The sequence below is a fragment of the Hylobates moloch genome, unplaced genomic scaffold, assembly GCF_009828535.3.
Source record: "Hylobates moloch isolate HMO894 unplaced genomic scaffold, HMol_V3 SCAFFOLD_21, whole genome shotgun sequence".
Classification (NCBI taxonomy): Eukaryota; Metazoa; Chordata; class Mammalia; order Primates; family Hylobatidae; genus Hylobates; species Hylobates moloch.
This window is the reverse complement of record NW_026652296.1, coordinates 22,975,484-22,988,956: the sequence shown is the minus strand read 5'-3', so window position 1 is coordinate 22,988,956 and position 13,473 is coordinate 22,975,484. Positions and strand designations below refer to the sequence as shown.

At 42.1% G+C, this 13,473-nt stretch overlaps 1 protein-coding gene across 4 annotated transcripts in view; it reads left to right on the top strand.

Moving 5' to 3' along the window:
* CTNNBL1 (catenin beta like 1) overlaps positions 1–13,473 on the top strand; it is a 179,035-nt gene that overhangs the window by 64,110 nt on the left and 101,452 nt on the right. For all 4 annotated transcript variants that reach the window (XM_058433222.1, XM_058433220.1, XM_058433221.1 and 1 more), the window contains 3 exons: positions 71–166; positions 7,704–7,797; positions 10,420–10,511. In XM_058433222.1, the coding sequence (XP_058289205.1) occupies positions 71–166; positions 7,704–7,797; positions 10,420–10,511 (282 nt within the window). The remainder of the gene's footprint in view (positions 1–70; positions 167–7,703; positions 7,798–10,419; positions 10,512–13,473) is intronic.

The following is a 13,473-nucleotide window of genomic DNA, read 5'->3' as shown; positions in this document are numbered from 1 at the left end:
GGAATCAAGGATTAAGAAAAATACCGGTACCGTTTCAGTGTGTGTGTTATACCCTTAACATTTTTCACATGTGTCCATAGCCGTGGTCGATTTGCTTCAGGAATTAACAGATATAGACACCCTCCATGAGAGTGAAGAGGGAGCAGAAGTGCTCATTGATGCTCTGGTAAGTTGCACATCCTCTGGGGTTTTGCAGGTTTGTATAAGTTGTTGGCATTACCACCACCATCGTCTTGGAGAGTGGGCACCAGGTGGAACTCCACGGCAAGGCTGGAGTGTGGTGAGGCTGGAGCGAATAAGGAGAGTAAAAAAGTAGAGATGTGACTGGGGGAGTGCTTTATGCTTTGGAACTGTGTCAGGTAGAGGCCTCACCCTTATTAAGTCTCTGCCGTGGGCAGGGCGATTTCTCATTCTTCTCACCACATCCTCTCACATGGGCATTATTGCTATTATTCCCATTTACGGCCATGAAGCTGTGGCTTAGAGAGGCCAAACAAATGGCCCATGGTCACACAGCCAGGATTTGAACCTGTGGTCTCCTAGACGCTATATTTTCTGCCCCTTTCTTTCCTCCTCTCTTTTGTTGCTACTGACCTTTTTACAAAGAGCTTTCACAAATGTTTTTCTCATCTGGACTTTCTAATCCCAAGTGCCAGTGAGAACAGGTATTATTATTATTACTTAATTTACAGATAGGTCATCAGAGAGGAATTGGAGAATGTTAAAAATAAGAACAAACTTTATAGATCATTGAGGCCAGAATGGCATTCCCTGCCTGTAGACAAGGCAGTTGATTTCTGCCGTCTTTTGAGGAGCCCAGGCAAGGCCTCAGAATGTTCCTCAGCTATTGATCCACACAGCAGCCAACCCAGAGGAGTTGGTCTGTGAGGTGCAGCTGTGGCCAGGTGCCAGCTAGTCAAACTGCCTTACATGTGAGGAAACCCAGCTGCAGAAGTGAAGCCTCCCGCTGGGTCGCTCAGCCCATCCTGTGACAGCTGATAAAAGAGCCTGCATGTTCTGATCCCTAACACAATTCTGTTTCCACTGCCCCAGATTCCCTGGTTCACTGGTGATCAGAAAGGGCCACAAAGCTGCAAAGGCACCCCAGCTGGCCAGCGGCAGAAGTGCATCTAGTCCAGCCCCTACCCTGATACCACCCTGTGGAGCTCTGTCCACCTGCAGAGCTGTATCCCTCCTCAAGGCTCTGTGGATTGTTCTTCCTTCTGTTGTTTCTCTTGTCTTTTCTCTCTGGTAAGAATGTTAGTATTGGTTTTGACTCAGTTAGCAGTTGATCAAAGATCACTCCAGCCACTTGTATTAGAAGCACCTGGGCTGCTTGTTTGGCTACTTTCTAGTCCTACCCAAGACCCACTGAATCAGAATGGCTGAGCCTGGAGTCCCAGATGATCCCGAAACCCCACTGCTACACTGCCCACCTCCTCCTCACCCTTTCTCATAATGTTCTCGACATTAGAAATTTCCCATGTGCCGTGCTCGCTGCTGGCATTTGGTGTGAATGAAGGGGTTGTGAACCCACTGATTATGAAGAACTGGCTCTCACAGAGAGTGAGGCTGGAGTCCAGCAGGGCCGTTTATGACCGAGTATAATGAAAATTTCTATGGCCATTTTTCTTTCAGGCTCCTTTAGAGAGCAAACTGCTACTTTTGTAGAATTCAGGGCCTTTATTTTTCCTTTGAACCACTGTGCAGAAAGAAAAGGATGATGTTGGGATATCCTTTTGTTTTGAGGGGCGTCTGAGGAAAGACTGTGGCACTTGCTCCTACTCTGTGTCCCCGCAGTGTCGTTTGTGCAGTCTTACCTTCCGGAGGTTAATTACATGGCCCTGAATGAGGCTTCCTGCCTGGTCCCTCGGCTGATTTTAATTACCATCCTTTGCCTGTCTGAATAGGGAAGACGAGAGAGGAACAGCTAGCCTGGCTGTTGCATGTAAAATGTACCCAGAAACAGCAATTCACACAAAAGCCCCCTTTGTTTTTTCCGTGTTGCCAAGCCCACCGACAAAAGATGCATCTTGGCAGATTTTATTGTTTGTTTGGAAAGAAACAGTTCACCCTTAGTCTGGGGATCCATTAGGTAACTGCTCTACAGGATGTTCTGTTTGTTTAGCTTAGTTTTTATTTTTATTATTATTATATTAGTTTAAGATTTTGACTCTTACAGGTTTATCCTGGTGGGGCTGGTAGGAATCACAAGCATTGAACATTCCTGGACTTCAGTAGATTATTTGCTTGTCTGCAACCAGTTAGAAGTCATCAGTAAATATCAGAGAACAGAACCAGCAGTGGTCTTCCATTTACTTTTTTTACTCTTGGCTGCATTCAGGAAGAAATTTGATAAGTACTCTCATATTACAAGGGTTGAGTTGTCTTTGTAGTTTTAATTTGGGGCCAATATCTGAGGCCTAGAATTGCATGAGCAGAGGCTAGAGGGCATGTGGCAGAATTTATTGTGGTGTGCAGTTTGCAGTTATTGCTTTGGTCTTTTTCCCAGTTGGAAGTCCTAAGCAATAGGATAGCACATTTGTGGGGAAAGAACACTGTCCTGGCATTCTCAGGGGTCTTCAGGGTTTTAAAATTTGATTCATATCTGCTGCTGTTACGCAAAAGGCAAATATTTGTGCTTTGTAACAAGTTGATCTGGTAGCCTGGAAAATGGACTCTTTTCTGAAGAGTGGTAAACGAGAGGGTATATTGCTTTGATGGCAATTCCCTGGCTTACCTCTCCACAGATGACTTGGGACTTCTTGAGAATGATGATTAAATTACAGTCATTTTTCTACTTGCCAGTCCCCAAACTTGCCATGAGCTAGGTAGTCCCATGCCTTCGCTCATGCTTGGCCTTCCATTTGCCTAGCCTTGCTTCTCTGGGGCTACCTGGAATACCACCTCTCATCCCTTTATCTCTTCCCTTTTGAGTTTTTTCCAGACTTATCACCCCAGCAGGATTTGCTGTTCTAGCACTTTGTACATTCTGGCACTTGTCACATTGGATTATAGATGTCTGTTTATAAGTTTGTCCTTCCTGAGGTGTGATCCCCGTCAGGGGAGTGGTCAGAGCAGTGACTTTGTCATTTACCAATTCTGTGTCCTTGGGAAAGTTACCAACCTCTCCATACTGTTTCTTTTTCTGTAAAATGGAGATAACAGTAGTGCCTATCATACAGTACCAAAGTGATGAACAAGTGAGATATTTAATAAGTCTTTAGAACAGTCTGGCACAGAGTAAACACCTGATAAATGTTGGCCATTATCATTATAAAGGTACTATGCCTGGCAGATATTAAGCACTTAGCAAATGTCAGGTTAAAATTGTATGTATCATCTACCACACAGTAAGATGTCTGTGAATATTGAGTTCACAAATATTTTTTTCAGTTTAAAAAATATTTCAAAAACATTTTGAACAAACACTCAATAAAACCACATTTAGATGGGGTGGGCCTAAATAAGAAATGGGAGTATAGAGCTTTAGTTTAAAAAAAAAAAAAAGGAAGAAGTAAGTAATGATAATACAAGGCAGAACATTGAAAACAGCTATGAGAGAGGCAGGCTTCTGTGGACACGAAGAGAGAGCGCTCGCTTCTGATGGAATAATCAGGAAGGTCTGCAGAGATGCAGGCATCGGCGATGGCCTCCGAAAGGGGGCTTTAATATGAGAGCATATGGAGGTGTCCCAGCCAACGGAGATGGAAGTGTGGCTGGTTGGTGTAGCTGGCCAGTGTTTAGGAGCCAGCATTTGCTTTATAGAAACGCTTTATAGAGTTCCACAAAAAGTGGCTTTGATGTGGACTGCCAGGGGACTACCCTCCATACCCCTTCCTGCACTCAATTAACTCTACTGAAATGTTAAACTTTGAAGCCCTATCTCGGTTTGCCTTGGACTTGGTTGGCAATGGATTTGTGCCGCCCAGGTGAGGCTGAGGTTGGCCAGGTTTATGTTGCTGTAAGGGTACTTACTACGAAAATTCCTGGATCCTATTCCTTCCCATTTCCATTCATGTTCTCACCTTCATCTGTATTTGTTCCAAAGCAAAATTCATTTGTTCATTTGTTCACTAAATGTTTATTGAGTGCTTGATGTGTTCCTGATTGTAGGAACCAGGTATATAGCTGTGAGCAAGCCTGACAAAGCCTCTGCTTTTGTGGCGCTCACATGGTATGAGTGTAGGGAGAAACAGTAGATACATAAACAAGAAAACTATCAGAGAGTGGTTCTCTGTTTAAGAGAATTAAAATAGAGTGATGTGATGTAGAGTAGCTGGGAAGTCAGGTTGGATTAAATAGTCGGGCGAGGCCTGAGTTCTGGAAGAAACCAGCCATTCAGAATGATCAAGAGCAGGATGGGAAAAGGGCAAAAGACCTAAGGCAAGACTGAGGTTGACATATTCAAGGAACAGAGAAGGGGCCAGTCTTGTTAATGTGCAGCTGAGGTGAGGGAAGAAAGCAGAGTCAGGGCCAGACCACGTTGGGCTCTGTGGGCCTTGATGAAGAGGTTGGGGTGGCATTGCCAGGGTGAAGGGAAGTAATTAGAGGATGTAACCAGGGGAGTGCTGTCGTGGCCTGACCAGCGTTTTAAACAGAGCATCTAGCCGCTGTGTGGATAATGGCCTGGAGGGGCAAGAATGGAAGCTAAAAAGTTACAGCTAGGATACAACAGGCCTGAGTTTTGCATTATGACCGTGTTACCATATTATTCTCAAAACTTGTTTGATCAAGATTCAGTGGGTGTGGGGTTTTATTGTTATTACTGTTTTTTAAATATGAAATTCCTGAAACTCCTAGTAGGCAGAAAAATCCCAATCTAACTCTTGAGAAAGCTTACCGGCAGATCGTACCAGATAGAAAAAGAAGCCTCCTTCAAACCCTCTCATCTGTCTCTTTTTTATTTCCTCCTCCTCTCTTGTATCCATCCTCTTTGGTCAAGTGGAAGATGATGTGTGATCATGCCCTTGAACTTTACCTCCCAGAATATTGTTTGGGATGCCTGCTAACAATCAGAAATAACAAATGACTTAGCAGAAAACATCACACCCAAGACAGCCCTGATTTCCAAGGCAAGGGTTGCTCCGGCTGATGCTTTAATCCCTAAGCAGGATTTGTTTTTAGTTTCAGACTTTGTCACAGGTCCAGAAAATTGAAGGTAGACCCAAGGGGTTAGAGGGAATAGAATAGAATGCTAATATGTACTTTTACTGAGCGATATCCAGATATGCATAATATAAATATTTTTCGAAGGGTTTTCTGAGCTAAATGTATTTTGACTGCTTTTGGCCTTCCTGCAATCAGATAAAATTGCATTTAACCCAACTAAACATAAAATTTCACAGTTTGCAAGCTTAAAAAGGCTGCCTGTTAGAAGTTGGATTTCCGTATCAAGAAAAAAGATTTTCCTCCAGCCAGAGGCCCATTATCCTAACCATTCAGCTCTAGGACTTAAATGCATTGCTCACTGACAGTGTCCCCACTACCTTCTAGACAGCAGAGATGGGAAACATAATTAAGAATCAAAGAAAGGGGGAAAAATAATGCAGGTAGAGCGGCAATAAGCAATTGAAATTGGTGTAGCAGTTTGCACAACTGGCAAGCAGTGTGATACCCAGTGGAGTGGCGGTGTCTGCTGCTTTAGGATTCAGGGAGATTATAAGTCAATCAGGGTGATTTAGGGAAAAACATACTGTGACATGGTTCATATTTTCCCCCCAGATGTTTTTCTGTTTTCTCTCACGTACTCAAAATGTCCAGTTAATTAAGGAAAACACTGTAGTGGATTTCTTTAGTGAAGCTTTTGCTGGCTGTGAGATTTGAGAGCAAGATTGTATAGCTCTTGGCACAAGATGGGAAAACAGCACCTTCCTGTATTTACAGGCTCCCAAATCTGGCATCAGTGTTTCTTCAAATGGCATCCCCTCCTTTTTCCTCATACCAGGGCATAGAGGAGAGCCTAGAAAAATCTAATTCATTTGTGATTCAGGTATCACAAATTAGTCAATAATTTCACCTTTGCCTTGTCCATATATTTCCCTTAAGCCTTACCCAGACAGAGTAAAGAGTCCATGTTTCAAGATCTATGCCGCCTACCATTGCCTGCCTCCTCAAGCTCCGTTTGAATTGTGTCTATAGAATACCTTACACGCAAGTGCTCTGGAAGTACTGGTTGGATGAGATCATTTCCTTCTTTTTTCTCCCTCCATTCTCTCCCATCATTGAATTAATGGGGGATTATGGGAAAAAGTAGAGTTGGAGTTGGGTACTTCTGCCACCAGCTTTGTGACTTCAGTCAGGCTAATTAACCTCTCAGAGCCTTTACTTTCTCACCTGTGAAAGATGTGAGAATTACATGAGGATAAATGGAGCAATTACAGTGCACAAACTATGTGTTCCATCAGTTTATTTAAATCTAGCAAGATTTACTGAGTATCTGCCGTATATGGCATTGTAGTAGACTTGGGGTATACAAAGATTAATGAAGCAAGATGCCTGCCTTTCAGGAACTTGGCTTTTTCTTAGCCAGTGGAAGAGAGGAACAGTGAATAATCAGGTATCAACAGGGTAAAGGGTTAGATTCAAACCTTCTGCTTGATTCTTTGAGCAGCTGCCATGAACTAGACCTAAGGTAAGGCCTGTTACATATTTTCATTTACTCTTTAGCACTTATCCCCATTTCATAAGTGAGGAAACCGAAACACTGAGAGGGAGGATAACACAAATATGCAGCAGACCGTGTCTTCAGATGTGTCTTTACTTATTGGCTGTGCTTAAGAATCCATTACCAGATGGATCATCCCTTCTTGATGATAGAAAACTAGGTGTTTCCTTAGTTATCTTCCTTGGTGTGCCTCAGGGCTACCTTAGGGCAGTCTCCCTAGAACACAGATTGTGCACAGGAGGTAGCATGAAGTAGTAAAAGCATTATTTCACCTAAGGAGAAGGAAGCCTGGTTTTTGCCTTTGCCTCCACTGCTCCATAGCTGTGTGGTCTTGGCTGAGTCACTAATGTCTTGAACATCAGCTGTATCATGTGGCTACTGAAAGTTTCCTATCTGTTTCAACATATGTGACTCCATTAAGAGAAATACAGTAGCTTTCTGTGCATTCAATGTCATACAAATAGAAGATATTTTATTGTGTTGATTATTCCTTTTAAGAGGGAACTATAAATTCTTCATAAGTAGTAGTTTCATAAAAGCTTAGCAAGGAAACAGGAATGTTTTGAGGTCAACATAAAATGTGACTGGTGCACATTCCAGTGAAACATCTTTTGGTGCATTGGCCTAAAAATGTGTTTTGGCTTGAATGAACCGTTGACCTGACTTAAGATGGCATTCTCGTAAGGTAGTACCACAGAGAAGGAGAAAGAGCACAGGGCTTGGTTTCAGATGGTCTGTGTTCAAGTGCTAACACTGTCACTCACCAACCTTTTAACCTTGAATTTTACTTTGTCTCACTGAGCTCCAGTTGACTCATCTGAAGTTAGAGATAATGATGCCTGCCTTTTACTTACCTCTGGGTCACTTTAAGACTTAAGAGAGATAATGGGATGGGAGAGCACCTTGTAAACCGTAGATTGCTGCTTATTTACTTACTTTGTTTATTCAAATAGTGGAGAAGTAAGTATGCAAATGGGAACATTTTGGGGACCATTTTGTGACACCCCTCTCTCCTTTTGCTTCGCTATTCTTGCAGGTGGATGGGCAGGTGGTAGCACTGCTGGTACAGAATCTGGAGCGCCTGGATGAGTCTGTGAAAGAGGAGGCAGATGGCGTCCACAACACTCTGGGTGAGAGGAAGGGTGCTTGCCATTGCCTGAGTTGCTTTGTGTTTGTTTTGGGACTCTGTGCTCATTTCCCTTCCTTCTTCATAATAGAGTGAATAGCAGGAGTATTTTCCTTCCTTCTGCTCCCAAACTGCCTTCTCAGAAATGAAGACCTTTGTGTAAATTTCATATAACTGCAGCTTTGGTTTGGCTTGTAGGTAATAAAAGCAGAAATCCACTAAGTAGGTAACCTTCCTAGACAAAAACCGCTGGCTCTGGTTAGCAGGCCTTTGCCTCCAAAAGTTAGGATGAAGCCTATGCTGGTTAATTTTGTTTCCTTTGGAATGTGTATATTTAAAATTTTAAATCCTTTCAAGTCGGTTTTTCTTATCACTTTCCTTTAATGGAATTGCAAACTTTTGGACCATTCTGTACCTTTGTAGGACATTTTATTTGAAAAAAAGTTTTTCTTTCTCTTCTTAGGTATAGACTACCACGTAAACTGTGATTTGAAATATTGCTACTACTTGGCTGTCCCTACATCAGATTTTCATTTAAGTGGATTCCTCTGTAGTATTTCTCCTCTTCCTTGAATCTCCCCAGTCTTTCCTTTTGTAAAGTTGTTGAACCAATATCCTATTTAAAATTGTGTTTTGGGGGTAGCTCTTTTTATTACTGGTCACTGTCTTATAAAACCAGAGATGACATATCTGTAAACAGAGCTTGAGAAATGAATGAGGCCCAGTGGAAGCAGAAAATTTGATGAGATAATAGATTTTTTTTTTTTTTTTAGCTTCTTTGTGTACCACGGATTTCTATTGTAGTTCCGGACTCTGTTCCATGAGGAATGAGGATTATCATAAAGAAGGGGAAACATGGGCACCTGGGGGGAAGAGGAGGAACACAACACTGTAATTTGGGTTGGCTGTAGTCTAGAGCCAGAATTTGGCATTGCCATTTGTTAGCAGAGTGCTGGATTTTGCAGTATCAAAAGTCTGTTAACTGACTGTTAATAAAAAGTACCAGCCTGCCAGTCTACAGAGATCTATTTGCAGCTCTGTCAACTACTAACAGCTCAGGAGAGTCTTCCCTCTCTCTCGCTTATTGAGTGCCTGGTGTTTGTCAGGCACTGTGCTAGGTACTAGGGTAGATTATGGTGAAGTAGGTATGGTTCTGCTCCTGACAGGGCAGACAGATAGGTGAGTCTTGAAAAGAAAGGAAAGTCAATGCTGGGTGACAGATGGTATCATAGGAGTCAGTGAAAAGCACTGTGGGAATGAAGAGGAAGAGCCTCCAAATTGCTGGATAGGAGCAGCTAGCTCCTGTGCATGACTATGGCTGAATATGAAGACAGGTGCATTTTGACAGGTGGAGGAGTGGGAGAAGGGCCTTCATGAGGGGAGTATCATTTGCAAAGTCATGAATGGGGCTGGGATTTGAGGAAAGACTAGAAATGGCCTGTGACAGTCAGAGGTGGGAGATGGAACTGGAGGAGTAAGTTTGTCCAGACAATGGAAGACCTTGTAAACCATGGCAGGAAGCTTGGCTTTTGTTCGAGTGAACAATAGGAAGCCATCTAAAATATAAGCAGAAGAATAGGATAAAGTCATGGAAGATTAAAACGAATGAGTTGATTTTTGTAGGAAATGGCAGAAAGTAATTCAGGGTGTCATTGTGCTCTTCATCTCTTAGGGTTTCATTGCTTCTCTGCTCCCACAGCTTGGTGCTTCCCCTGCCTGGTCATCCTTTAACTTGCCACTGGGGAGGCTGATGTGGGCAAAGGAGTAAGAAAGAAGATAGGAGGTGTGGTGATTTCTTCAGCCCTTTCTCCTTCAAAATTCACACCCAGGGAACACAGAAGTGTATCTGTTTCATGATCGTAACATATTCCAGGATACGGAGTGGAAGGGGGGCTGAAAGAAATGCGACCATTTGATATTAAGGACTCTAGGTGATTAAAAAAAAGGTCTCGTTTTTTGTACATAGTCATGCAATAACTTTTTTTCCTCCTAGTTTTTGATTTTTCTATTAAGCAACACTTTGGCTGTTGTAGGAGATAGCAGGACCAATTATATTTGCTTCCTAGTACCTGGGAGTTACCTCTGCCAGCATGGCCTTTTCTCTCTGTGCATGTTATTTTGTTCAATTAAAAAGACCATGCTTGCCTGCTTTGCAATATTCTTGCTTCCACCTGATGCAGGGAAATAGAACTGCAAATGGACGAATCAGGAAAGGAAGAGACTCTGAGTTCACCAGCCCCTGATTTTTCCCCAAGGCTTTTGCCCAGCTCCCTATCTCTTTGGTTATGGGTTTCTGGGACTCATTCGGGACTGGGTGGGACTTCTTAGGCAGATACCCACCCTTTTGTGTGTTCTGCTCTAGTGTTGTTCCCTATTAGCATGGAAATCTATCACTTAGCTCTTTTGTGAGTTCCATCATTTTCAGTTATAAGTTTTACCTGTAGCATAACTGGAAGAAGAAAACCATAGCAACTCCCTGGTTAATCTGAAAATGACAACCCAGCATCTGGCTGGGAGGAATGCAGGGAAGTGGGGAGAGGAATAACATGCCTGTCATGGGAAGCAAGCTTGTTGCAGATGGAAACAAAGTTGTCCTCCCAAATGACTGGTGTCTGTCTCCCTTCAGCTATTGTGGAAAACATGGCTGAGTTCCGGCCTGAGATGTGTACAGAGGGTGCCCAGCAGGGTCTTCTACAGTGGCTGTTGAAGAGGCTGAAGGTGAGTTTGGCTGTGGGGAACTGCAGCTCACACCTGTCTTTGCTCTGGGCGTAATTGATGCTGGGTTATTAGCATAGACTGTTATGCTGGGCCGTATGATCTAGTTTGGGAAGCTTCTGGTACCTCTTGCTTCTTTCTTCTCCATTTTTCTTCGTTTTAAAACAAGAGGCTTTAAAAATAGTCTTTAGTACCTCTGAAAATACAAACATGTTATAAATACAAATTCATGAGATACAGAAGGTATAAAACTGAAAGATCCCCTCTGCTGATCCCTTGTAGTTCCACTTCCCAGAGGCAGTCACTGTTAACAATATTATGTGCTGCTATAAAGACACATGCACATGTATGTTTATTGCAGCACTATTCACAATAGCAAGACTTGGAACCAACCCAAATGTCCAACAATGATAGACTGAATTAAGAAAATGTGGCACATATACACCATGGAATACTATGCAGCCATAAAAAACGATGAGTTCATGTCCTTTGTAGGGACATGGATGAAGCTGGAAACCATCATTCTTAGTAAACTATCGCAAGGACAAAAAACCAAACACCGCATGTTCTTACTCATAGGTGGGAATTGAACAATGAGAACACATGGACACAGGAAGGGGAACATCACACACCGGGGACTGTTGTGGGGTGGGGGGAGGGGGGAGGGATAGCATTAGGAGATATACCTAATGCTAAATGACGAGTTAATGGGTGCAGCACACCAACATGGCACATGTATACATATGTAACAAACCTGCACGTTGTGCACATGTACCCTAAAACTTAAAGTATAATAATAATAAAAAGGACAATATTACATCCATTCTCTCAGAAATTTTCTGTGTATATGAGAGAGTGTATGTTTCACAAACAGAATTATATAATATTTTCTTATGCAGGTTGATTTTCTCACTGAACTAATTATTGCCTAGTTAGTATTCCACTATACTGATGTACCAAAATTAATCTCATCATTCCCACTGGTAAGTTTATACTGTTATAAACAGTGCGGCTGTGAATACAGTAGTCCCCTCTTATCTGTGGTTTTGCTTTCTGCGTTTTAGTTACTCACAGTTAACCATGGTCAGAAAACAGGTAAGTATAGTACTAAAAGGTATTTTGAGAGAGAGAGACTACATTCACAAAACTTTTATTACAGTATATTGTTATAATAGTTCTATTTTTTATTGTTGTTAATTTCTTACTGTGCCTAATTTATAAATTAAACTTTTTTTTTTTTTTTTTTTTTAAACTGAGTCTCACTCCCTCTGTTGCCCAGGGTGGAGTACAGTGGCATGACCTTGGCTCACTGCAACCTCCGCCTCCCAGGTTAAGGTGATTCTCCTGCCTCAGCCTCCCGAGTAGCTGGGATTACAGGTGTGCGCCACCACGCCTGGCTAATTTTTGTATTTTTAGTAGAGACGGGGTTTCACCATGTTGGCCGGGCTAGTCTCAAACTCCTGATCTCAAGTGATCCACCCGCCTCAGTCTCCCAGAGTGCTGGGATTACAGATGTGAAACACCGTGCCTGGCCTATAAATTAAACTTTATTATAGGTACATATATAGGAAAAAACATAGTAAATATAGAATTTATCTGTCGTTTCAGGCATCCACTGGGGGCCTTGGATCCTATCCCCCACAGATAAGGGGGGACTGCTATATACAGACTTTTTAAAATACACATTTGTCTCAGTTTATCTGTACGATAAATTCATAGAAGTAGAATTGATAGGCCAAAGGCTATGCACATTAACATTTTTTGTAGTATTGCAAAATTATTCCCACTGATAAATCAGCTGCCCCACTGATTTAGCGTTATCTGTTTCCCTCTGCTTCTAGTTAATCTGATAGTGAAAACTGGTATTATTTTAATTTGTAATTTTAAAATCAAGTGAAGTGTGTTGGCTTCTTGTTGTTGATTAGCCATTTGTATTCATGTCTTTTAGCTTCATATTTGTGTTCTTTATCCATATTTCTATTGAATTGTTCATTCTCTTTTCTTCTTAGCATAGTCCTTGTGATTGTCTTAACAGTTAGTACTGTCTAATAGAGTAAATGAGAAAAAGAAGAGGCAAGAGCTCCTCTCACAACAGTTTGAACCAAAGGTGTGATGGGAGGCAGTTTGGAACTGCTTATATGCTATTGAAATGGCCCTCGGGCAGGCAAGGATCCCAACTTCTTGGTGAGAAGGAGGCACTTGTTTGTAGCTAAAGTATGCTCTAAGTAATGGCCTTGCTCTGCTTCAGAATGTCATAAACATCCAGAAAGTCTGGGGTGTATCAGGTCAGATTTGTCCTCCACTGTCTTGGCAGGGCTAAAGGAGAAGGTTCTGCCTAAGATATCTTATGCTGCATGGTTTTCTCCATTTCTGACACTCTAGTCTTCTCCAATCCTACTTATTCAACCATTTGTTCTCATTAAATCTGTAACCTTGATTTACATAACGTATTGGCCCAAGGATGCTCAGGTAGCCCAGCTGCTACCATCAGTGGGTATGGGTACATTTGCCTAGCAGAGATCAGTAAACTCTAACTCCCTCCAAACTCCATCCCTCTTGCCTTTCAGTCTTGCATCCTGCAAGTAGTTAATTCATGCATTGTCATTTGCAACTTCCTTTTGACCTCCTCTCTTGAATCTAAATATCCTTTGGTTTTAGAACTAGACTTGTTTCTCATTTAATTTCCTTTACATCTCTCTAAACTCAGTTCCTTCTTTCCTCAGTATTCTACACGTTTTTATTCTCCAAAGCCTTGAGACATTTTGGGAACAGAGTGGAAGAGAGGAAAGTAGAGCACCGAGTTTTAAGGGGATGGCATAGATGTCAGGGATCTGAGTTGTTGGGGGAGTAGCGACAGGTTAGGGATGCAACCTTGAAATATACAAAATAATTCAATAGTTTTTTTGTCTCTGTTATGTCAGGACAGATTTTTCCAAGTTACTTGAGACTTAGTACTGATTCAGGG